A 26,137-nucleotide genomic window follows, 5' to 3' on the forward strand; every position below is an offset into this window, starting at 1 on the left:
ATTGTTGCTTAATAGGTACGGAGATTCAGTCGTGCAAGGTGAAGAGTTCTGGAGATTGCACAGCAACGTGAATGCATTTAACACTACTGAACTAGACTTTTCAAAATGGTTATGGTAGAAAAAAGTACAAAATCAGGCCGGGCACAGTGGCTCATACCTCTAATGCCAGCACTTTGGGAGACCGAGGTGGGTGGATCACCTGAGGTCAGGAGTTTGAGACCAGCCTGGGCAACATGGTGAAACCCCGTCTCTACTAAAAATACAAAAATTAGCCAACCGTGGTGGCGCACGCCTGTAATCCCAGCTACTCAGGAGGCCAAGAAGAAGAATCACTTGAACCCAGGAGGCAGAGGTTGCAATGAGCCGAGATTTCACCACTGCACTTCAGCCTGGGAGACAGCGAGACTCCATCTCAAAAATAAAAATAAAAAAATAAAATCTATGCAAAAACAGAGCTTTATGTAGTACTATTATTCAGTTCAACAGCGGTTTATCCAAGCAACTACTGCTTGTGGGTGTGGATGCTAGACAGAGGAGCTACAGAAACAACCAGTATCCTTGAGAACCAATTGGAGAGCCACGACAATGTCTATACACCTTGGCAAGGGCATGGAAAGAAATACCTATTGGGTGCCATGACAACCAGGCTGTGCGTAGCGACGACTTCCTGGAGAAGGTGATCTTGAAGGCTTCTTCAATAGAGCAGTGAACCTGGGGACATGGCTGAATTCTGTGGCCCGTTACTACAAACGTGCACTGCAACAACATAATCCCTCCCTTTCAGGACACATGGCTTATCTGAATTAGCAACCCTGGGTATTAGAGGACCTGGAATTAAGGTTACATCCAGAGGGAATAGGGCCCTGATGTGATCTTAGGAGATGCAAGGCCATTTCCTTTATCTAGTCCCCAATCCAAAAAATAAGGACGCTGAGAGTCCACAAGTTTTCATCTAAGTGCCTGGGTGAGCCAGATTCTAGAACACTGGAGACAGCTCTGACCTTATAAAGTGAAGAGCCAAATCCCAGGGCTTTTTGATATTTGCCATGGCCAGATTTATATCTGGAAGGAATGAAAGAACAATAACAAATTTATTTTCCAGTCTGTATATTATGAATTTCAATGTTTTCCTGTTTCTTCACATGAAGTTTCCTTTCAGTTGGTTATAAAACCCTGTCTCGTTTATGTTGGAGACAGAACAGGCTGACTGCAACACAGTGGACTTCAAGAGCTAGTGGCAAAGGCATGCTAACCCCATTTTCCCCTCACTCCCCACAGCCCCATTCCCTTTGGCTAGAGGCAGCCCCGGGACAGGTCTTGCCTCAAGCCCAGCCTCCTGGAAGAGCCACAGCTGAATCCTGGAGGCCAAACAGGTTCCAGGCTAATAGGATTTTCCTAAAATGAAAGAATACCCAAGCACTTACTGCCTCACAGCATCATGAACAGCTGCACCTTGTGATTAAAAAAAAAAAAAAAGACCTAGAAACTCCAAAAACGAACTAACTATAAGAACAGCTGGGGGGAGGCAGGTTGGTGCTCATAACTGGTCCTGGGAACTTTCTAAAGCAGGTGAGTTCACTCGTTTTGTGCCTCAGCCTAAAACACAAGGAAAGCCGGAGAGACCAACCAAATACCAGGACTGCCTGTCACAGAAGTGCTGGTCCCCAATCCAGGATGACATTGTTACAGCTTAGTTTTCAGCACACACACACACATACACACACACACACACACACACACACACACACACACACACACACAACCCACAGACACGTACATGCACACACAAGGTTAATTTGTTCAAAGCAGTATGTTTTCAAGAACTCGCTGAATAAAGACTGTGGGTGTCATCTAGGTAAAGTTCTCCAAGACTTAAGGATTACTTAGCTGGAATTGCAATTTCCTTAAAGAATAGCAAAACATTTGCTTACATGTATCTCTGTCTGAAGTTCCCACTTCTCATTGGCTTGAAACTTCTGTGAGAATCCCACACAGACATAGAGCAAATCCAGCCCCGCGATGTTTAGCTGGCCCGTCTGCTTGTCTATCAGCCGATGCGGCACAGTACTTGCTAGTGAACTAGTAATTGGCCTCCCAAAATTTAAAAAAATATATACACGAATCCCTTAAAACGACAAAGTTGCTGCCCTTTCCAAAAAAGAAAGAGGAATGAAGCGCTGAGAATTTCGCAGCCCTCTCTGATGCTGACTTTTGAAACTGTATTAGAAAATACCCACTCCCAAAAGAACCCTTCAAGATGGAAATTACAGAGGCGCAGCTTTTTATAATTAACAATATCATTGCATCACTAGCTCATGCCTTTTCCAATATCCTGACACCGCCTGAATCACAGCCATAACCAGTTTCCACCCATCGGATTTTTAGCAAGGCTTCCAGACCCTGGAGAAAGAAAAGTCCAGCGCCGAGAACCCACCTTTTTATTCCTGGCATGTCCAAGATGCGCGAGGAGGAGATGCGAAGGCGAGAAGAAAGCTCGCGGGCGGGACCCCCGGAGGAGCTCGGGCACGTCGGCCTCCTCTGGGCCCTCGGGGCTCGCGGGCGTTTTATTCCAGAGGGGCCGAGCGAGTCGTGGAGAGGACACGGGGAGAGCGCCAGGGTCCTCCGAGCCACTGCAGAGCCCGCAGCGCAAGCACCTGGTTTTGCTTAGCCCTCTTCAGTAATTCAGCATTAAACCAATTGGAGGAGGAATGTTAAAAATGAACACTTCATTTTCTAAGTATGTTAAACAATGCAAATGGGGCCTCCGTCTGGACACAGCTGGTTCAGATTACAGCGCTCACCAACTGGCTAGACTCCTCACAACAATCTTGGGGCGTCTGCCAGGGCCCAGTGCTCGGCGCTGGGAGGAGAGCCCTTCCCCGGCCGGGCTCGGCTGCGAGCGCCCGGGCAGGAGGCGAGGGGCGGGCGCGCGCAGGGGTGCGGGGGGCTGGGAGGGCCCGGGCCCCTTGACCTTCCCACCCAGGGGCGGGGCGGGTCTGGCAGCGCGGCCCGGCGGGGAGGGGCGTGCACGCCCGCGCTGCGTGGCACGGGGACCCGCGGGAACGTTGTCGCCTCCGGAAGGAAAGGGACTTGAACTCACGACCCACGCAGCTCCAGGGACTAGAAACTCATGATCGATTGGGAAACCAGAACCTGCGAAGCAGAGGCTTGGGGCGAGTCACGGGAGAGTCGCGATCTTCCCGAAGAAGGGGTGGGGAGCAGCGGGGTAGGGAGGAGGAGGAGGATGGAATCCCGCTGGTGCGAATTCCAGACTTCAGCTTGTGCAATGCAAGTCTTAGTTAGGACGCTTTTCTCTCCCTGCCCTCATCTCCCGATTCTCCCTGGCATTTTCTCGCTTTCTGCCCTGGCTCGAAAGTGATTTTAACAAGTTAAACGGTGATTTGAAGAAGGGACAGTCTGGAAAAGCAGAATGGTGGAAACAGCACATAAGACATGTTAAGTCCTTTGCGTTCATTCTAGTGGAGGCTTCAACTGATTTCTTTTTCCTGTTTTGTTTTTTGTTTTTTCTTTCAAGCCATTGGAGAACTTTGGTCAATGAAATCTTACAGAAGGCAGTCACTCTATAAAACGCCAGTGGATTGACTGTGGCCTATCCCATCTGCTTCCACCTGCATCTTCTACCTGCAGCCGAAAAGCCCTGATCCAGGTCCCCTGTCCTCACCACCACTCTAAGCAGTAGGAATAATCATCTCCATGTTATTGGAGGTGAAGATAAGAGAGGTTAGGTAACTTCCCCATAGTCACACAGCTATTCATTGGTACAGCTGAGCCTCTGAAGTCTACATATTCAGCCTTCCCTAAGGCATTTTTGGGGGTAAGTAAATGGAATTCTACTCAAAGGAGAATAACAGAATGTGGATAGTTGTTGAAGCTGTGTCCATTATACTAGTCTAGTCTATTTTCTGTGTATGTGTTTGAAATTTCCTATAAAACACTTTTTAAAATACCTTATGTTTATATGGTTGTTCATCCCCCATTGTTTGTAAAAGCAAAAGATTATAAACACCTTTAAGGTTGATCAGCAAGGCACCAATAGGGTTAAATAAAGTAAGGGGCTTCCAAAGGGACTATTGTGCAACCAATTAAAACCTAGACACATAAGAGTCCACACTGGACGACTCCATTTATATAAAATTCAAAGTCAGATAGTGACTGGGAGGGGGCCTAGCCCCTTCTGGGTGCTGGTAATAATCTAATTATTGATCTGGATGCTGGTTATGTAGGGATGTGTACACTTAATATTTGTGAAGTCTTACGTATGTTATACTTATTTTGAAAGACTGAAACAGCTCTGTATGCACTGATATTGAAGGATTTCCAATATATTTTGTGGGTCAAAACAGTAGAATATTGGTAATTTCACATAGATTGATCTAATATAGTAATAAATGTAAAAAGTAAGCTGCAGAACTGTGTGTAAAGCATGCCATCATTTGCGGGGAAAAAAAATAAATACATAAGTTCTTGCTTGTACACGTACAGAAAAGATATCACCTGAAGGATGCATGAGAAACCATGAGTATTATTGGTCTTCACTCAGGCTGCCATAACAGAATACCATAGACTGGGTGGCTTATGCAATAACATTTATCTCTCCCAGTTCTGGAGGCTGGAAGTCTAAGATCAGGGTGTGGGCATGGCTGGGTTCCCATGAGGGTCCTCTCCTGGTTGCAGATGGCTGTCTTCTCGCTATGTCCTCACATGATGAAGAGAGGGAGACTGGTGTTCCTTTTTTGAGATGGAGTCTCCCTCTGTCACCCAGGCTGGAGTGTGGTGGCGTAATCTCGGTTCACTGCAACCTCTACCTCCTAAGTTCAAACGATTCTCCTGCTTCAGCCTCCCAAGTAGCTAGGATTATAGGCACACACCACCATGCCTGGCTAATTTGTGTATTTTTAGTAGAGATGGGGTTTTGCCATGTTGGCCAGGCTGGTCTTGAACTCCTGGGCTCAGGCAATCCACGGGCCTTGGCCTCCCAAAATGCTGAGATTACAGGCATGAGCAACCACGCCTGGCCAGAAACTGGGGTTCCTTTTATAAGGGCACTGGTCTCATTCATGGGGGCTTCACCCTCATGATCTAATCACCTTCTGAAGGCCTCATCTCCTAGAGCCATCACCTTGGGGATTCAGATTTCAGCATATGAATCTGGGGGTTTAAACATGTGGTCTGTAACCGTCTCCTAGGAGGGAAACTGGGCAATTGGAGAATAGATAGGAGAGGAAAATTAGCTCCTTATTGCTCACTTTTTGGTATAACTTGAATTTCGTGCCTTGTACCTGTATTATCTATTCAAAGTATGAGTAATATTCAAAATAATAAAACAAAATATCTGATATAGAACTAGTTGTGGGGGTAGGGAGAGTTTTAAGGGACTCAGTCCATTCACCTCGCAGATACTGTCAACCTTCCTGAAGAACAGGGAAGCAGAGGAAATCAATATACCCGTTTCCTACATAGGTAAATTGAAACCATTGGAAGCAAAACTGTCCCGGGACCCATCTTGGATGAGAGATTGTTTCCATCTTAAAACTGCAGGGTTGGAAAGGGGGAGAAAACGAAGACTGCCATAAAACACTTGGGTCTGAGTCTTGGTTTTGCCTCCTACCCTCTCGACATCTCAGTTTTCTCATCTGCAAGATGGCGATGATAACATCTCTCAGGGTTGTTGCAGGAATGAAATAAAAGTTATCCTTTTGATTTTCACTGTGTCCACATTCCCATTCCCTACACAATGCCCTCCAAAATATCCTTAATAAATAGTAAATTACACACTTCCGTGGACAAGGAAATCACAGCCTTACAAAAGAGCCGATCTCACTATTGAATAGCTCACATTGTTAGAAAATTCTCTCTTCAGTTGAACCCAAATCCACTTCCCTGTATGTAATTACCGTTCATGGAATCTAATTCTCCCTTCTAAAGCCAGGACCCCCTCCCTCACTTGGAAACAACGAGCATCCTATTACCCTTCCACTCATTGCCCGCGCTACTATTCATTCTTATCTACAGGCTGAACATCCCAGGGATTTTCAACTGGTCCTTATGTGCCCCAAGACCCGGAGGCAGCCTGTCTATCTCCTCTGGCAGTTTCCGCCTCCTGGTTCATACTGAATTTGCACCAACAAAAACAACTTGTAATGCACAGGCTACGTAAGAGCGTCTTCTCTGCCCTGTACTTGGACTGCAAATTCTTTTTAAGCAAGAACAAGGTTTTACATATGTCCTTATTACATTTTTATTCACTGTTTAAGATCTTTCTTTCGGCCAGGCGTGGTGGCTCACACCTGTAATCCCAGCACTCTGGGAGGCTGAGGTGGGCGGATCATGAAGTCAGGAGATGGAGACTATTCTGGTCAACATGGTAAAACCCCGTCTACTAAAACTACAAAAATTAGCTGGGTGTGGTGGCATGCATCTGTAATCCTAGCTACTCAGGAGGCTGAGGCAGGAGGATTGCTCGAACCCAGGAGGCAGAGGTTGCAGTGAGCTGAGATCTCGCCACTGCACTCTAGCCTGGCGACAGAGTGAGACTCTGTCAAAAAAAAAAAAGATATTTCTCTCAACATGAATTGTTGTCTAAAGTACTAAATGTCGCTCTCAGCTTTGACAGCTACAGAGCTGCTGAATGTGACTTCTTTGACTTTATCACAGTTATCAATAAAAATGCTATCAGGAGGGCGGGTGCGGTGGCTCATGCCTATAATCCCAGCACCTTGGGAGGCCGAAGCAGGCGGATCACCTGAGGTCAGGAGTTTGAGACCTCATAATAATACAAAATAATACTAATACTACTAATAATACAAAAATTAGCCAGGCATGGTGGTGCATGCCTGTAATCCCAGCTACTAGGGAGGCTGAGGCAGGAGAATTGCTTCAACCTGGGAGGTGGAGGTTGCAGTGAGCCGAGATTGCGCCATTGCTCTCCAGCCTGGGCAACAAGAGCAAAACTCTGTCTGGAAATAAAACATAAATAAATGTTAGCGGGACAGTCAGAGTGAAGCAATCCACCCAGATTGGCACTAATCCCTTCTCTTTCTTCACTATTTTGGGGTCACTGCTCATCGTCTGACTCCAGTCGAGACCATCTTCTCTCACAAAAGAGCCAGTCTTACTATTGAACATCTCTAATTATTAGAAAGTTCTTTCTTGAGCTGAACCCAGATCTGCTTCCCTGTATGTAACTAACATCCACGGATTCTAATTCTCCCCTCTGCAGGGACATTCCTCCCTCTTCTACATAACAAGCTGCCTATCCATTAAAACGGTTCCCCGTGTCCACAAAGACTTTGTGAGACACTTTGTCAAGCGATCTGCTAACATCAAAACACATGTTACCTATAGCATTTCCTGACCTAGCAAGTCTATTTTAAAAAGGAAAAAACTTCCTCTGGCATAAACTGCTAAATAACCCTTGCTGGCTTCCAGAGATCATCGCTTTCTTTTCAAATGTTTTTGCTGGGCCAGGCACAGTGGCTCCTGCCTGTAATCCCAGCCTTTGGGAGGCTGAGGCAGGCGGATCACCTGAGGTCAGGAGTTTGAGACCAGCCTGGCCAACATGGTGAAACCCTCCTGTCTCTACTGAAAATACAAAACTTAGCCGGGCGTGGTGGCATGCAGCCTAGTCCCAGCTACTTGGGAGCCTGCGGCAGAAAAATCGTTTGAACCTGGGAGGCAGAAGTTGCAGTGAACCAAGATTGCACCACTGCACTCCAGCCTCGGCGACATTTGCAAAATGGGAATCCTATCATCTGCTCCACCTCCTATCATCAGAATCAAACACAACCAAAACTATAAAACAACTTTACAAAATGCAAATTGGAGTATCAATGTAAGAGGTTATCATCCGCTGAATGAGATCTTCCTGGTTCCAATGAAGCTCAATTTCTTCACTTTGTCACTGTGGGCTGAAAGACAAATAAGCAATTTTATTTTTTTGTAAAGCAATATGTCAAATTGGCGGAAAACTCACAAAATTATAGATTGAATGATATATGTTGACTATTAATATTAAATCAGAGCTGGGCAATGCGGCACATGCCTGTAATCCCAGCAACTCGGGAGGTTTAGGCAGGAGGATTGCTTGAGGCTAGGGGTTCGAGACCAGCCTGGGCAACACGATGAAACCCTTGTCTCTATAAAACATTTTAAAACTTAGCCAGGCATGGTAGTGTGTGCCTGTAGTCCCAGCTACTCACTAGGCTGAGGCAGGAAGATTGCTTGAGCCCAGGAGGCCAAGGCTGTAGTAAGTCATGGGTGTTCTACTGCACTCCAGCCTGGGCAACACAGCAAGACCCTATCTCAAAAATAAACAAAACTTTTATTTTTTTACTGTCCAAAAATAATTATATTGTAATGCCTTTTTATGAGCAAATGCAAAATAGGGAGGGGGCATTATTGAATGTCTATGATTATGTTAGACGCTACAGCTCCTCTCCTTTGACCCCCACAATAACCCTGTGAAATAGGAAACCCTCCGTTTTGTGGATAAACAGGTGCAGGAACATTGGGGCCATGCAGATAATCAGGGGTCCAAACTCCAGCCCTCACCAGCCTGTTGGATTCTAGAGCCTTCCTTCCTTCCAGTTTACCAAGCCTGCTTTCTCTACTCACAGCTTCCCTGGCTACTTTCCTCCCTGTCTCAGCCCCACAGGAATATTCCAGAACTCCATGGGCCCTTCCATTATTGCTCTGTCTCGCTCGCTCTCCTTTTTCTGAACACTAGTAAAGCCTTTGGTTTCATATATTATCCAAACTTGGCCCAAAACAGTCAGAAAACTAAAATGACAGCCAACACCTGAGTTCAGCATTGGGCAGAGGCTCCACCCCACTGTTCCGCCCGTCCTGCCGTTGGGGAGTGGGGGAATGTCTGTTGTTCCTGATGCCCCCAGAGGCTTCCTCTCTTCTCCTCCCTTGGTCAGACTTCTCACTGAGTACTTGTCTCAGCCTCCTCCTCACTACCTAGTCCCACCTTAACGCTCTAAAATCTGGCTAAGTTCTCACCATTCACCCACATAATGCTCCCTAAGTTGCCTAGTGATTCCTCCTGGCCAAACACAGTGCTCTTTTCTCCACCTCTAATTGTTCCTGTGTCTCTAATTGATGATGCATCTTCTCTCTTTCATCCATGGCTTTAAGTTTTCCTGAGTGTTTACCCCTACTTTTTTTTTTTTTTAAGTGACAGGGTCTCATTCTGTCACCCAGGCTGAAGTGCAGTGAATTATCATAGTTCATTGTAACGTCAAACTCCTGGGTTCAAGGGATCCTCCTGCCTCAATCCCTGGAGTAGCTGGGACTACAGGTGTGCACCACTATGCCTGGTTAATTTTTAAATTATTTTTAGAGATAGGGTCTCGCTATGTTGCCCAGGCTGGTCTCAAACTTCTGACCTCAAGCAATCCTCCCACCTCAGTCTCCCCAAGTGCTGGGATTACAGGCATGAGCTGCTGAGCCTGGCCTTTCCCTCTATAATTCTGATCACATACTCTTTTTTTTTTTTTTTTGAGATGGAGTCTCCCTCTGTTGCCCAGGCTGGAGTGCAGTGGTGTAATCTCGACTCACTGCAACCTCCGCCTCCTGGGTTCAAGCAATTCTCCTGCCTCAGCCTCCTGAGTAGCTGGGATTACAGGCACCAAGCACCACGCCCAGCTAATTTTTGTATTTTTTTAGTAGAGACGAGGTTTCGCCATGTTACCCAAGCTGGTCTTGAACTCCTGACCTGAAGTGATCCACCTGCCTCGGCCTCCCAAAGTGCTGGGATTATAGGCGTGAGCCACAGTGCCCGGCCTGTACTTCCATGTAACCAACTGGTTTGAGAATGTCAGGATTTTCTAGACATACCTGGAATTTCCAGGAAATTCAGCAAATCATTAAAACACCTGGGCTTTTCTTATTGTTTTCGCTGACTGTGGTTTTGACATATAACCATGTGCAAAATGTGGGCTCTGTCCTAAAGACTTCAGGCAAGCAGACTCTGCCGGGGAGCCCCAGAGCTGCGCTCAGAAACTGGTAATGGCCTTCTTTCATCTGCCGTCTCTGTTTTGTTCTTGTCAATTTGTTTTCTGACATTTAATATGGATTGAGATTTTGGGCAACCCTAACATATTTACTGTGACTGTAAAAGGGTATGATGGTCCATTTACCTCATTTCCTATTTACAGTCCACATTAGACTGTATTAGTGGCTCCCAGATTCTTGAACGTACCAGACTAGTAAAGTCAACCACCTTGAAATTGGAGAGAATAATATTAGGTGCCAATTTTTAATTTTGCCAGTAAAAACAAAAGAAAATACAACCATGATATATCACATCATCATATTTCATAAGAGAAAGAACTTTTAATACCACATGTAGGAGGGACAGGATCTCATAGCTTGAATGTTTGGTCTTGAAGACAGTTAAGACTGTCTTAAAACCGAGGTTTCAAATGACAGAGTGCAGCAGCGTCATCTGAGAGCTTGTTAAAATGAATAAACTAGGCCTTACATCCTGAGATTAAAGGGGTGGGGGGGGAGGAATCTGCATTTTACAAACACCCCAGGTGATTCTGATGAGAAAATTGTTACTTTCTCAGCAGCTCCGAATGATTTTTAAGCAACAGGTTCTCCCAACACAAGCCTTCCCTGTAAGTATTCTTACCTAAAAGTATTGGACTTGAATTTAATCGAGCTTCTAGAATGGCAACATCAAGCTGAACTTTCTGCCATGCTGGAAATGTTCTGTGTCTGCCCTGTCCAATGTGGCAGTGACTAACCACGTGTGCCCACCGAGAACTTGAAATGCGGCCAGTGCAAATTTTTTGTTTCATTTAACTAATTTAAGTTTACTTTTTTTTTTTTTTTTGATACGGAGTTTTGCTCTCGTCATCCAGGCTAGAGTGCAATGGCAAAATCCCGGCTCACTGCAACCTTTGCCTCCCAGGTTCAAGTGATTCTCCTGCCTCAGCCTCTCGAGTAGCTGGCATTACAGGCGCCCGCCACCACGCCCAGCTAATTTCTGTATTTTTAGTAGAGACGGGGTTTCACTATGGTGGCTAGGCTGGTCTTGAACTCCTGACCTCAAGTGATCTGCCTGTCTCAGCCTCCCAAAGTGCTGGGATTACAGGCGTGAGTCACTGCTCCCAGCCTAAGTTGACATTTAAATAACCACATGTGGCTGGTGGCTCTCATACCACCCAGCACGGCTCTAGATCTGACATGACTGACAGTTTGCAGGAAGTATAGAGAATAGAGGAAAAAAATTAAAAGACCCTTGAGGAAGAAACAATAGCAAAAAAGAATTCAAAAAGGGAGGGAGGGTGTAAAGACATAGAAAGAAGGGGAAAAGCCTGTGTCAGTCAGGACCTGTCCAGGAAAAAAAAATAGCCTGTACCAGGTAGTTCGGCAGAGGAATTGAACACAGGGAACTAGTTTCAAAAGAGTCAAAAGAGCTGAAATGCCAAATGGAATGTTGAGACAACCCAGAGCTATGCTCCCTCAGGAAGCCACTACCTCCCCTAGAGCTAGAAGGACTAAGGAAGAGGAGATGATGCGACCAGAACCCAGGAGTGGGGGCCACCTACAAGAATCGCATCAGGTGGAGGCTGCTAGAGGGCTGGAGAAGCGGTCACTGTCAGAGGCAGAGGCTGGGAGAAATGCCCTGGCTTTTCCCTCCTCTCACCCTTTGAGTCTCCTATGTGTACTTCCCATTGAGTTGGCTGAACTCAGTGGGAAGCCATTGGCAAAGAAGCTTGGGAAGAAAAATGTGCAGGATAACAGCAGAGCAAGGAGGAGACAGGTCAGTGAATAGATCCAAGATCAGAGGCAAATGACTGGTGCAGAAACAGAATAAGCAAATGCAACATTTGCATTGTGTTTGGGTCCTGATTTGTATTAACCAAGTGTGCGTAAAGACACACCTTCGATACAATGAGAGAATCTGAATATAGACTAGGTGTTAGAGAATGAAGGATTGTTGTTATTTTGTAAGATCTGATCATTTCTAACGTGTCTTTATCACTTAGAAAGGCCTACTAAATTAATGGAGGATAAATGAAATGAGATCAGCAAAATCGTGTTAACTATCAAAGCTGGAATGGATTCATGGATGTGTATTAACTCTTCCTTAGACTTTTCTGTTTGGGAAGAATTATGTAACAATTTAAAAATGAGTTTCAATAGATTTTTTCCACTTTATCATGTGTGATAAAAGTCTGACTTTCAGCTTTTTGCAGATGCTGCCGCCGAGGAAAATCCTGTACTACTAGCCATGGTCAACCCCACTGTGTTCTTCGACATTGCCGTCGACGGCGAGCCCTTAGGCCATGTCTCCTTCGAGCTGTTTGCAGACAAGGTTCCAAAGAGCAGAAAATTTTCGTGCTCTGAGCACTGGAGAGAAAGGATTTGGTTATAAGGGTTCCTGCTTTCACAGAATTATTCCAGGGTTTATGTGTCAGGGTGGTGACTTCACACACCATAATGGCACTGGTGGCAAGTCCATCTATGGGGAGAAATTTGAAGATGAGAACTTCATCCTAAAGCATACAGGTCCTGGCATCTTGTCCATGGCAAATGCTGGACCCAACACAAATGGTTCCCAGTTTTTCATCTGCACTGCCAAGACTGAGTGGTTGGATGGCAAGCATGTGGTCTTTGGCAAAGTGAAAGAAGGCATGAATATTGTGGAGGCCATGGAGCGCTTTGGGTCCAGGAATGGCAAGACCAGCAAGAAGATCACCATTGCTGACTGTGGACAACTCGAATAAGTTTGACTTGTGTTTTATCTTAACCACCAGACCATTCCTTCTGTAGCTCAGGAGAGCACCCTCCACCCCATTTGCTCGCAGTATCCTAGAATCTTTGTGCTCTCACTGCAGTTCCCTTTGGGGTCCATGTTTTCCTTGTTCTCTCCCATGCCTAGCTGGATTGCAGAGTTAAGTTTATGATTATGAAATAAAAACTAAATAACAATTAAAAAAAAAAGTCTGACTTTCTTTTCCCCCCTCTTCCTTGACCCGTTCTCCTTTCCTTCAGGATACCTGTGAAAACCATCAGTAATACTTACAGGCACGGTGAGTTTTTACCATTATCCACCTTAATCTACGGATAGGATCTCTAATTACTCCTGGGACTCCTCTAAGGAACATTCTGTTCTAAAATCTCAAATCTAAAGCTGCATTGGAAGTTGGTTTAGGATGAGAAATTATGACAGCAAAAGTATGATAATTTAATTTCAAATTAGACTTTTTTGAGTCTACGATGAGACAGTAGTCTTGAAACACAGACTTTGCTGGAAGAAACGTTTTCTAAGGTCATAACGTAGAGAAATTTTATGATATCAGAACAGCTTTTCTGTGCCCAGGAAAATAAATGTGGGGGAGAAGACAGGAAGTAGAGAGGATCAGAGGATGAAAGCAGAGTAAGAAACTACCTGGGCTCAACCCAGGAGGTGAGGGTTGAGACTGTAGGATCATGTAAGAGCCCCAGATAAGTTGAAGGAGAAGTGGAGAACACGTGGGCTTCACTTCCCTGCAGCATCCAACTTAGAACCAAAAGAATGGGATTAGTGGTGAGACGAGCCTCGGGAGATGGCTGGGTGACGCCATTGTCCTACTGCCCTGTGCTTTGCACATGACAGGTGCACAAGTTCCTGCACCCCTCTGGGGCACTGGTGGACACTGATCAAATAGCAGTTCACTTCAGGGCAAAAAGAATGCAAAGTACAGAGGCCCCAGGCCAGGTCACAACCACAGAGGGTAGCACAGGGTCCAGGATCCGTCAGGAGACCCCCCACACCCTAACTGGCCCAAAGCCATGTAAACTTCTCAGTGTATACTGATGGGATGTCAGATTTCAATAACATTCCTGTACCAGGCCAGATACGGTGGCTTACACCTGTAGTCCTAGCACTTTGAGAGGCCTAGTCAGGACTGCATGGGCCTAGGAGTTTGAGGCTATGGTAAGCTATGATTGCACCATTGCACTCCAGCCTGGGTGATACAGACCCTGTCCCTAGGTGAAAAAAAAAATATATATAAGTAATTTTAAACAGTTGGTCTTAATTTAAATTATAGGTTGGCACAGTGGCTCACGCCTGTAATCCAAGCACTTTGGAAGGCCAAGATGGGCGGATCACTTGAGCTCAGGAGTTCGAGACTAACCTGGACAACATGGAGAAACCCTGTCTCTACCAAAAATACAAAAATTATCCAGGTGTGTGGCGTGTGCCTGTGGTCCCAGCTACTTGGGAGAATGAGGTGGGAGAATTGCTTGAGCCCAGGAGGCAGAGGCTGCAGTGAGCCGAGATGACACCACTGCACTCCAGCCTGGGCAACAGAGTGAAACCCCCCATCTCAAAAATAAATAAATAAATTATAAAGGCATTTTTCTTTTTTTGGCCCATGAAGTCCTACATATCATTTACATCTCCAATAAAAGTATTAAAATATCTAGTAATTTTAAAAAATCTACTTACGCAAAGAGTATGACTAGAAAGAAAAGTTTTTGTACACGCATGAAAATTTCTCATGATTTAGTCTTTGAGCCACTGTAGGTTTGGTAGATAATCAGTGTCATTTAAACTTATCTCAAACATTATTCCATTTTGAAAAATGAATGAAAATACTCAACATAGTTCAGGTGGATTAATTTACATATAGTTGGGTTTCATTTATAGTTCTGAGTTTTGAGAAAATCTGAATGAATTGAAAATAAACGGAGAACTTTTTCTTTCTTTCTTTTTTTTTTTTTTTAAAAAATGGATGGGGTGTTGCCCCATGTTGCCCAGGCTGGAGTGCAGTGGCTATTCAGAGGTGCCATGATAGCACACTACTGTAGCCTTGAACTTCTGGTCTCAAGTTATCCTGCCTCAGCCTCCTAAGTAGCTGGAACTACAGGTGCACACCACCATGCCTGTCTTCTTTTTCCATTTGACTTACATGTATTTAGACTATCGGACCGTGCTTTTTTTTTTTTTTTTTTTTTTCCAATAAGCTGTGAATCTAGGTTTCTCAGTTTTGTTGGCTATTTTTGTTTGTTTGTTTGAGACGGAGTCTCGCTCTGTCGCCCAGGCTGGAGTGCAGTGGCGCAATCTCGGCTCACTGCAAGCTCCATCTCCCGGGTTCAGGCGATTCTCCTGCCTCAGCCTCCAGAGTAGCTGGGACTACAGGCACCCGCCACCACACCTGGCTAATTTTTGTATTTTTAGTAGAGACGGGGTTTCACGAGGTTAGCCAGGCTAGTCTCGAGCTCCCGACCTCCAGTGATCCACCTACCTCAGCCTCCCAAAGTGCTGAGATTATAGGCGTGAGCCACCTCGCCCGGCCTTTTTCTGGTTTTTGATTTCTTAGACATAAACAGTTTTTAAGCCATGCTATATAGATGATGCTAGCGTGGATCCCTCTAGATTCTAATCTTTTGGCTAGTATTTTCCAACTTGTAAGAAGACAGATCAAATGGCACCTCTCCTGTGAGATTATTAGAGACCTCCAAAGTTGGATCTCCCAATTTTTTTCCCACGATATCTTGACTCTGCCTCCATTTTATAACACATTTTATAATGCTCTCTTTCAGTAAACAGTGAATTCCTCAAAAGCACTAACAGTCCTTTTCACCATTATAACTATGTGCACAGCCTGACATGTACTCAGTAATATCTGCTGAATAAAGACTAAGTTTTTCCTGGTAGATGTTATATCCTAATGAAATTACTTCAGCAAGTATTATCACTATAGTGTAATATTTGGGTATTTTATTAAATATAAATCACATGAACAGTGTAGAGCAAGCATGTCCGGTCCCTGGCATGTGGCCCAGGATGGCTCTGAGTGTGGCCCAACACAAATTCATAAACTTTCTTAAAATATGATTTGTGTGATTTTTTTTTTTTTTTAGCTTATCAGCTATCAGTAGTGTATCTTATGTGTGACCGCCACTGTGGCCCAGGGAAGCCTAAAGATTGGACACCCCTGGTGTAGAGAGTCTTTATCCAGCATATCTCAAGAATTAGACAATAGAGGAATTCTGTTTTCCTAGATCGAATTTCGAATTAATTTTGTAATAAGTAATTGTGATCTAAATTGCCCATCTAAAGCTTAAATGATGTGTGTGTGTATGTGTGACACACGAGCTGAACATGTAGCCTCCTCCCAACAGCATGGTCCCATGATCACTTTTAAGGGAATGTTCAAGAAGTAATTGACCCTTTGGCTAATTTTTCTCAGGAGCAACAACTCATATCACTAATGATCAAAACAAAATTTTTGTTTTTGACAAATGTCACCAAACACCTAGATAGACTGATAGATTGCTGCTTTATAACATGTTTTACAGTCTGCTGTGGAAACAAGAGTAGCTCTGACAGTTTGGCTATGGGGTAACTTCTTTCCTCCTTTGTGAAATGGGATCATAATACCAGCCTCACAGGTATGTTTTTGTTTTTTAAAAATATATACAAAATGTTTATTTTGGCTTTATTTGTACTGTCAAAAACTTAAACCAAACTGAAGGTCCACCTGGAAAGGAATAGTTGAATAAAATTGCTACACTCCTGAAAAACAAAACAAAACCAAAACAAACCCCAAAACATTCCTAAGAGTTCAGGAACAGGAGAGACAGACATCATTTGATCATCTACATTGTCCTAAAAAGAATAACAAGATTTGTTACTCCTCTTTGCTTCTTATGGTAGTTTTAAGATGTTATGTAAAAATCCTTTCAAAATTTTAAAAAAGGAAGTAGGTGGGGGCCCAAGATGAAACAAGAGTTGATAAGCTTGGGGTCGGGCGTGGTGGCTCATGCCTGTGATTCCAGCACTTTGGGAAACTGAGGCGGGCGGATCACCTGAGGTTGGGAGTTGGCAGCCAGCCCGATCGACATGGAGAGACCCTATCTCTACTAAAAATACAAAATTAGCCGGGCGTGGTGGTGCATGCCTGTAATCCCAGCTACTCGGGAGGCTGAGGCAGGAGAATTGCTTGAACCCAGGAGGCTGAGGTTGCAGTGAGCCGAGATCGTGCCGTTGCACTCCAGCCTGGGCAACAAGAGCAAAACTCCGTCTCAAAAAAAAAGAAAAAGAAAAGAGTTGATAAGCTTGAATGGATAATTGTTAAGGCCGGTGATGGAATCACTATGTTACTGACTCTACTTTCATGTCTATGTTCAAAGTTTTAAGCAAAAGTATTTTTTAAATTCTTTAGAAAATGTGGCATCCTGTTTGATTGAAAATACGGCACCTGATTTGATAAAGCTAGGGAATTAGTACGCAAGTGTTAATATCTTACTCGGTGTTCTTAGACATACTTTCCTTTAATACTTCATATTTACGATTGCTGCTTTCAAGTTTTTGTGGGTTAAATCCAACTTCCAGGTCCACACAGTTTCTTTGGACTGCTTTTTTCCTGAGTATGGGCCTCACTTTCTTCTTTGTCTTACTCAAAATTTCTGGTTAAAAACTAGACGATTTATAAAGTATTGATTCTGACATAGTTTGATTTTTTTTAAAGCTTGATTGAAGGTAACTGCAGAATCTGCCTCCCACACAAGAGAATGTGGCGGCTGATGTCTCTGCTTAGTTTTACAGTCTTTTTATCTTTTGGTCTGGCTTCCCAGGGGTCGCTCCTGCATAGCTGTGCTGGTTAAATACCTGGAGCCTCGGAGGGCTTCCATGCACCGGGGATGGATCTGAGTGTAGGTTCAGCAGCTCACTCAAAGGCCAGTCTCATGCTGGTCTAGGCTTTTCCGTCCCATGGGGTGCTCTCAAGTCTCAACGGTGGCCCTTCTATGCCTCTCTGTTTCAGGATGTCCGCTTTAAATTTCTGCTGACCACTTGCCCTATCTGGAAGTGCAATCTCAAGCTAGCAAAACAGAGTTTTCTCCATTTGTTTCCTTCCAAGTTCACCACTTTTAATTGACATCATGGGTCCTGCACTACCCAACCTCCACCATTGTTCACCACCTCGGGTAACAAAGCTGCTGGTTTTCATACCAGCTTAGGGCTAGAAAAGCCAGGAGGTTTGAGGGGTGACGGAAGCCCCAGGTAGGAAGGCCACAGACTCCAGGTTCCCACCCAAAGCTCTAGAAGCTTTTCAAAAATAACTCAATTTCCAGAGCTCCCAAATGGTTGGTTTTGACAATTTTAGTTTTATACTTGTTTCTTGCAAGGAGAATTGGCTGACCTCTTCACACCACCATAGTCGGCTGTCCCTCCTAATATCCAATTGTCTCCTCGTAAATGTTTTAAACATTTGACACATACACATGCATACACACAAATTAAAGAATGACATCAGGGCCGGGCACAGTGGCGCACGCCTGTAATCCCAGCACTTTGGGAGGCCGAGGCGGGCGGATCACCTGTCAAGAGTTCGAAACCAGCCTGGCCAACATAGTGAAACCCCGTCTCTACCAAAAATACAAAAATTAGCCAGGTATGGTGGCACACACCTGTAATCCCAGCTACTCGAGAGGCTGAGGCAGGAGAATTATTTGAACCCGGGAGGCGGAGGTTGCAGTGAGCCAAGATCGCGCCACTACACTCCAGCCTGGGCAACAGAGTGAGACTCCGTCTCAAAAAAAAAAAAAAAAAGACATCGAGGTAAAATTTCTTTTCAGCAAGTAACACTGGTGTCTAAAGCGGGGGGAGTGGAAAGACTCAGAAGAAAAGTCTTAATTCCTCAAGTAGCAATTTTATGAAGGATTGATTTTTACGATCATCATGTTTTCAACACAGAAGCTACAGTTGCCAAGTGCACTGCCGACGAGAGCAGTACGGGTTGAATGCAGGCAGGTGAGACTGCCCTCGGAGTACGTGTGCATGTGGCATGGAAATGCTTTAGGGAGAAGACTTTAAAATGATTCCAAAAAATTTCAAAAACTAAGCAGTCCATATAAATTTTCAAAAATAAAACTTATCTCATTAGATCTTGTAAATTCATCACCACCATCATCTTTTTACTCAGAGAGTGTCTGAATATACCTTTAGTAAAGTGATCCTTTAGTAAAGGGATTTATGTGTTGACTCACATCTTTAAATACATCTAAACAGATGAAGAGGAAACCAGAAGCAAATATATATTTTCTAATTCTTAGAAAAATCATGTCTTCTTTCACCATCTGGAGGTGGGAACCTTGTCCTTTGGGAAATGTATGAATTTCGAGTACAGTACGTTCCCGTTTACACATGGGTTACCAAGGGCTTGAGACTGACTCATTGTGAGAGGAAAACTCACAATATCCTTCAACATCTAAGTGCCTTACATTTTACAGGAAGAAATGATGTATCTTATATTTTTAAGAGTCCACGGACACTTACAAAACAACTTTACCAACTCTTAAGTTAGCAGTCAAATGTTTTCAAATCATTGAGATTTAATTTTTAAGGTAAAAAATAATTCAGTGAAGTCAAAGAATGTTAGAGCTGAAAAGATTACTCTTGTAAAAAGTCACAGCTGAAAATTATCACAGTTAAAATATCACTACAGTGCAAATTATTACTCTCTTAACCCCAGAAAGGCTAAAAAGACTGATATACAGGAAGATTCCATTTTAGGAGCTAAGACAAAAACCAGCTAAAGGTTCAAATATTTGCCCTAAGTGATCCATTTTTTAAACATTTTTCTCTCAGTAACATTTTTGAATTTTTTTATCTTCAAGACAAATATTGTTATAATTATAGTGGCTTATTAATTTACTGGATGTACTAAATTATGACAATAACATGCTATAAAACCCTCAGCTATATCATTATTCACATGACCTAAGTCCCAAAGGCAGGAAAACAAGTTTTTGATTAGTGACATTTTGTATTCAATTGGTTAGGGCAAGAACCATTAGGCTTTTATCTGACATTTCATTTCCTAGCTTGCTTCCTTCCTAAGTGCTCAAATGTTTCTTTCAAGACGTGCTGAATAACCACTCCCCCTCCTCCCATCAGTCTTCCAGGCCCAACTCAGGGCCCCTAGTGCTTGGCATGAGCCCCCCGAGTGTTTCTCGTACTTCTTTAGTAATCTGGACATGTGTCTGTCTCTCCCACCTGTGAATTTCTCAAGCCCCAAGCCCTACTCCCCTTGTTTTTAGCAGATAAGCTTCCTTTCAACTGCAGAGAAAAATTCCCGCAACTTCCCCCACCCAAATCCACCCGCATCTACATCTCCTGTCTCTTCCATAGTGCCAGCCCCGATAAAGGGGTCCTTCCCATCTAAGGCCAATCCCTTCAAAACTGTTCTCCGGTCCTGTTTCCCTTTCTCAGGAACTCTTCGCTCTATACTCTCTTCAGCCTCTCCATCTAATCGTGTCCTCACCATAAGCATTTACCATAAGCTCGAGTCTCTCAGCTTCTAACAACTCTCCTACCGCCCCCACTTTCCTCTCCTACTCATGCCCTCTTCCCCTTCTGCAATCTGGTTTCTCAGCAGAGTTGCTTACAAACACTATCTCCACTTGCTCCCCGCCCACTCAACAATGAGGCTTTGTTCCTACCATTCCATCTACACGGCTCTAGTCAAAGGCAACAACCACCCTCTGGTCCTCGAGTCCGCACAGGATTCTTAAAACCCCTCTCCAGCCCTCACAGCAGCAGGCACTTCATGCATTGACCTCTCCTCACCTTTCGGAAAGAACTCCTGGCTTCAGTAACTCCCTGACATTCTTATCTACCCTTCGACAGTGATAAACTTTGAAAATCTGTATAGAATTTTGGACTTTAGAAGGCATTTCCACAAGTGGCACATTTATTCGTTTAATAAACATTGTGAATGAATGTGTCATTTGAATCTAACCCCATGGGGTTTACTAGGTAGGTGCTGGCTCATTTCAGAGATGAGAAAAATAAGACCCACAGTCAAGGTTAATTCTGACAGGTCACACAGAAAGGGTCAAAATCAGTACTCCAATCATGCTGTCTACTTTAAAAGCCACGATCCTTCCAGTATTGCCATCATATGAACCACTTAGCAGCACTCAAGATCCACAGCTAAGAAAAAATGAAGACATACTGATTATCTTGCAAAAGGACCAGAGGCCAATGATGTACAATACCCTCTGAAGGAAAAAAAAAGGCTGGTTAAAACCTCTCACATCCTCTTTTAATCTTTTTTTTGAGACAGAGTCTCGCTCTATCACCCAGGTTGGAGTGCAATGGCGTGACTCTATCACCCAGGTTGGAGTGCAATGGCGTGACTTCGGCTCAATGCAACCCCCACCTCCCAGGTTCAAGCAATTCTTCTACCTCAGCCTCCTGAGTAGCTGGGATTACAGGCATGTGCCACCATGCCTGGCTAATTTTTGTATTTTTGTTGAGACGAGGTTATGCTTGAGATTATGTATGAAAACAGGATTTTCAAATCCTGTTTTCATACATAATCTCAAGCATCTTATAAATTGTTCATGCTTAAAATTTCCAAGGCTCAAACAGTATCCTAATAGCAGACATCCGGTGAATAAAGACATTAGCTTCAGTAGTTCATCAACTCCTGCTACAAACAACATGTGTAAGTCATTTCTAAAGAAAAAGTCAGCAGCTGTTTGCTAAACATTTTTTTATTGTGAATGAAGACATTGCCAACTTACATATATCATTTTTATTTGGAGTATTTTTTTTGCCTTGCAGTGCTCCTGAGAAATTCAAAAATGCATTAACTTTAGCTCTATAAATAACACAACCTAATATTAAGGTTGTGTTGGAAATTTCCCACATTTAGATATTTCCCTAAAAATCAAAAGACAATTTAAATTGTTTTACATAGAGAAACCTTAATAAGTATTTAACTTTTTAATAAATTAAAAAGTAAAGACTGGCAAATAATCACAAATGTCAGAACATTAAAGCAGCATTTTTTTCCATAGGAATATATAAAATAAATATCATCTATACTTACTTGATATTTACAAAACTTAAAGATAAATTTTTGTGGATGGAAGATGTTTTAAATACTTCGATATGTGGAAAACTTCATTCTTTAAAAATCAGGTTCAAATGCTTTTAAGTGTGACGCATAATAGCGTATCCTAAAAAATTCTCATCACTCTCCTGTCCCTGAAGACACAGCTCTTCCCCCCATTGATTGGATAAGTATTTTGATAGTTTCTGTACCCTTTTCAATTAACCATTAAGACGTTAAAAGAAACCTAAGGCTTTAGGACGTTTTAATTGGCTAGTTGGAAAGAAGCCATTCCTTTTTTCCTACGGTTTTGTTGTTTAGTTTTGTTTCATTTTTTAAAAAGCAAAAATGACAGGAATGAAAATTCAAACAATTTGATCCAGTATTATGCTAAAACTAAATTCAGTAGTTGGATGAATTTTCTACTACAGTATAGAGGTTGAAAACCATTAGGAATGTGGTAAAAAAAAAACTATGGCAGCGAAGGTGGAATTCAACCACAAATTCTACTGAGTGAATAGAGAAATAAACAGAAAAATTACTGTAGTTAAAATATTGCAGTTAAACGCACTGTTAGCAATGTCCTGTGCCAACATTAGAATTATATGCTTCATCACTGTCTGGTTACTAAGATGGTTCAGTGAGCAGGTGGTTCATCCCTGACACAACTAAGTTTCAGAAAACTCGATGACTTATATCTGGTTTAGATCAACGAACACTTAGTATACATACCAGTCAGCTATAGTTTCAATGGCACAATGAAAACATTAGGTACTACAGCTTTTTTTTTTTTGAGACGGAGTCTCGCTCTGTCGCTCAGGCTGGAGTACAGTGGAGTGGTTGCTCACTGCAACCTCCACTTCCCAGGGTCAAGCGATTCTCCTGCCTCAGCCTCCAGAGTAGCTGCGATTACAGGCGCCTGCCACCATGCCCAGCTAATTTTTGTATTTTTAGTAGAGATGGGGTTTTCAACATGTTGGCCAGGCTGGTCTTGAACTCCTGACCTCAGGTGATCCACTCGCCTCAGCCTCCCAAAGTTCTGGGATTACAGGCGTGAGCCATCATGCCCGGCCAGTATTATAGCTTTAGGACAAGGTCACATACTTATTTAAATAGCAGCCATTTAATATCATGCTCTGTGATGTTTAGCTATGCAATCCACCCACAACAGCTTTTAAACTTACATTGAACTCTGGGATGAGAGGGGGACAACTTGTTTTGGTCAGAGAAGGAAATACTCAAAAATATCACAAAAGGCATTTCAAATATGATGACATAGTACTTAAATACCAACCATGCATCTCTTTTTCAAATTAAAAGAGAACTTTTTTTACATATTCTATTTCTTAAAAATAAAGGACCATGTGTCTTTTTTTTTAACTTAGAAAGTAGTATTTCATTTCTCCACACTGAAATGAAATTTCAGTGGCAAGCAGCAAATAATGTAGGATAGTCAGTGAAAGTATCTTTGTTAGGAGCATATAAAAACCAAGGAGTAATAACTCACAGAGAAATAATAATAGGCAAAAACCAAGAAGAGGCAGTTTGACAGTTCTAATATAGAACTTGTATGACAACTTCCTTTAAAGTATAGTAAATAAAGAATGGCAATATAAATTAGTGATCTAAGGAGATACAAGACATTCTGAAGCAGCATTCTCAGTTACTTCATTTTTCAGAAAAACAAGTTTCACCCATCAACATGGAATTAAGACTTCTTGTCTTCCAAATACATTAGAAAGTACAGTTAATCACAGTAAAACCTGCAAATAACCAAATCCAGTTCTGACCTCAGCCAGGACTATTCACATATTTGAATTTGTTTTATTTTCATCCTTCCTTGTTATACAAATGTTTCTATTTTAAAAGCATATAGAAATTTACAAAATTTGCAAGAAATGTCTTTTTAAATGTACAACTTCAACAACTAATAAAAATATGAACATCCAGATACAGTTAAGTTCCAAGTTGGGATTTTTTTAAATAATGGGTTTATGAAAAATTAAAGAAATACTTTAAGTTTCAAACATCTGGGTACTGGTGCTATCAAAGTGATTTCACTGCCCTCAGTGGCCACCGTGATGAGAACAGTTGACTCTCGGATTGCTGTACCTCGTATGTCAACACTGTGGACGGAGGCAGGAAGTGGCATGCTCAGTGATATTGCTAATTATACTTATGTAGATGCAGCTGTATGGTTTAATGCTTATATGAAAGTTGTATGAATTTGTGTAAAGAAACATTTAGTTTTAAGATGGTATCTTTAAATAGATAGCTTAGCTGCTAAAACTAAGTGATATACCTGCACTATATGCTCAACAATAAAAAGGAACAAACTAGTGGTACATCCAAAACCTTGGATGGATCTCAAGGTGATTATGCTGAGTGAAAAAAAGCCAGTCTTAAGAGGTTATATATTGATTCAATTTATATAACATTCTCAAAATAACAAAATGACTGAGATGGAGAACAGTTGGTGGTTGTCAGGGATTAAGGAGGAAGGGCCAGGGAGAGAGGTGGCAATGATTATGAGAGGGCAACATGGGGGATGCTTGTAATGGAAGTCTTCTGTGTGAATCTACACACAGGGCCAGGTGCGGTGGCTCATGCCTGTAATCCCAGCACTTTGAGAGGCCGAGGTGGGAGGATCACTCGAGCCCAGGAGTTTGAGGGCAGCCTGGCGACATAGTGAGACCCCATCTCTACTTAAAACAAACAAAAAAAGAATCTACACACATGATAATATTGCACAGGACCAAATACATACTTCACCTCAGGGTACCTATCACCTTCCAGCAACAATCTTGTTGGCCTGTCTCCACAAAGTCCTCCAAAGATGATCAATATATGCTTCAAATCAACTTTCGGCACTATGCAGAGAAGCCAATACTAGTATTTTTTTATCCTTCATTAAAACAAAAACAAAAAAACAACTCTCTTGATAAACCACAATCTCTAGCTTAAATGAGCTTGGAAATCATAGAAGGAAATAAAAAGCTGCCATACAGGTAACTAGTACTTTTGTCTGTCTGTATTTTTGTAAATTAAGGTAAAAGATAAATTAAATGTTCCTAGCTTAAATTAGGTCAAATCAGAAGGAATAAAGCAGATTATATAGCAAACACTTGCTCCTGACACCTGCAGTTTCTAAAAGCATTAGGAATATTTTTATTAAATTCAGAGAACGCATAACTGCGAACAAATACATGACTTTTTCCCAAAGGCCACTTTGTGATAAAGTACATACATATAGTGTTCATGGTTTCTTTAAAGTGCTAGATTGTCTCTGGCTGAGAATCATCTATTGCTTTAAAAGGTCTTTCAGCACAACCCCAGCGCTGCTGTCAGGCAACGCTGGCAAAGGTGTAAATGTGGGCAAAACATCTGAGATGGGTTTGAGAAGAAGATGCCCGGGCCCACCAGGTCCAAGTCCAGCTGGGTTAATAAGAGGCACAGCTGCCGAGCGAGGAGCCAAAAACGGATTTACATCTGTTCTTCTACCAGACCTGGATTCCGCTGTATCTAAAGAATAAAATATGGATTTAGTCTCCTATCTTGCACAAAGAAGTCAAAATGAAATAACTCTCTGAATATAAGTAATAGCATGAAGAAAGTTATCTATGTAATATTGTTAAATTGATTAACAGATAAATAAAAATAATCAATGTATCACTTATCAACTTAAAATTTCTTCCTTGACAGTAATAACACTGATATTCAGCACATCTTTTTGGACTGTTCTTAATTCAAAATGAAAACATAGCCAGGCGCGGTGGCTCACGCCTGTAATCCCAGCACTTTGGGAGGCTGAGGTGGGCAGATCACCTGAGGTCAGGAGTTTGAGACCAGCCTGGCCAACATACTGAAACACCATCTCTACTAAAAATACAAAATAAAAAATTAGCTGGGTGTGGTGGCGGGTGCCTGTAATCCCAGCTACTTGGGAGGCTGAGGCTGGAGAATCGCTTGAACCTAGGAGGCAGAGGTTGCAGTGACTGGAGATTGCACCATTGCACTCCAGCCTGGGCAACAAGAGCAAAGCTCCATCTCAAAAACAAAACATTAAAATTAAAAAAAAAAAATGAAAGCACAAATAGGCCTCAATTCCTAAACACAAATACTAATCTGTATGGCTAAAATCTGACTAATGTTCACTCTTGGTATTTCAAAACATTTTCTGATAAAAAACCAATGCTATACATGACAGGAGGATGAAAGAAGATAAGGAATACGAGGAATGAATAGGGAAAGAAAAGGCAGGA

At 42.8% G+C, this 26,137-nt stretch overlaps 2 protein-coding genes and 1 pseudogene across 6 annotated transcripts in view; 1 reads left to right on the plus strand and 2 right to left on the minus strand.

Moving 5' to 3' along the window:
- Nucleotides 1-2,634, minus strand: part of FBLN5 (fibulin 5) — a 79,080-nt gene extending 76,446 nt beyond the window's left edge. Inside the window, exon 1 of one of the 2 annotated variants that reach the window (XM_005562039.4) lies at nt 2,435-2,634. In XM_005562039.4, the coding sequence (XP_005562096.1) occupies nt 2,435-2,451 (17 nt within the window). In that variant the 5' untranslated portion in view covers nt 2,452-2,634. Of the gene's footprint in view, nt 1-1,931; nt 2,255-2,434 lie in introns of those variants that run through there. The other variant, XM_005562038.4, reaches the window with a different exon arrangement.
- A 9,588-nt stretch (nt 2,635-12,222) lies between these two features.
- On the plus strand, nt 12,223-12,981 carry LOC102145344 (peptidyl-prolyl cis-trans isomerase A pseudogene; annotated as a pseudogene).
- Nucleotides 12,982-21,518: 8,537 nt separating this feature from the next.
- The window catches only part of TRIP11 (thyroid hormone receptor interactor 11), a 70,602-nt gene continuing 65,983 nt past the window's right edge, over nt 21,519-26,137 (minus strand). For all 4 annotated transcript variants that reach the window (XM_073998107.1, XM_005562045.5, XM_005562044.5 and 1 more), the window contains one exon: nt 21,519-25,397. In XM_073998107.1, the coding sequence (XP_073854208.1) occupies nt 25,177-25,397 (221 nt within the window). In that variant the 3' untranslated portion in view covers nt 21,519-25,176. The remainder of the gene's footprint in view (nt 25,398-26,137) is intronic.

The sequence above is a fragment of the Macaca fascicularis genome, chromosome 7 (genome assembly GCF_037993035.2).
Source record: "Macaca fascicularis isolate 582-1 chromosome 7, T2T-MFA8v1.1".
Lineage (NCBI taxonomy): Eukaryota > Metazoa > Chordata > Mammalia > Primates > Cercopithecidae > Macaca > Macaca fascicularis.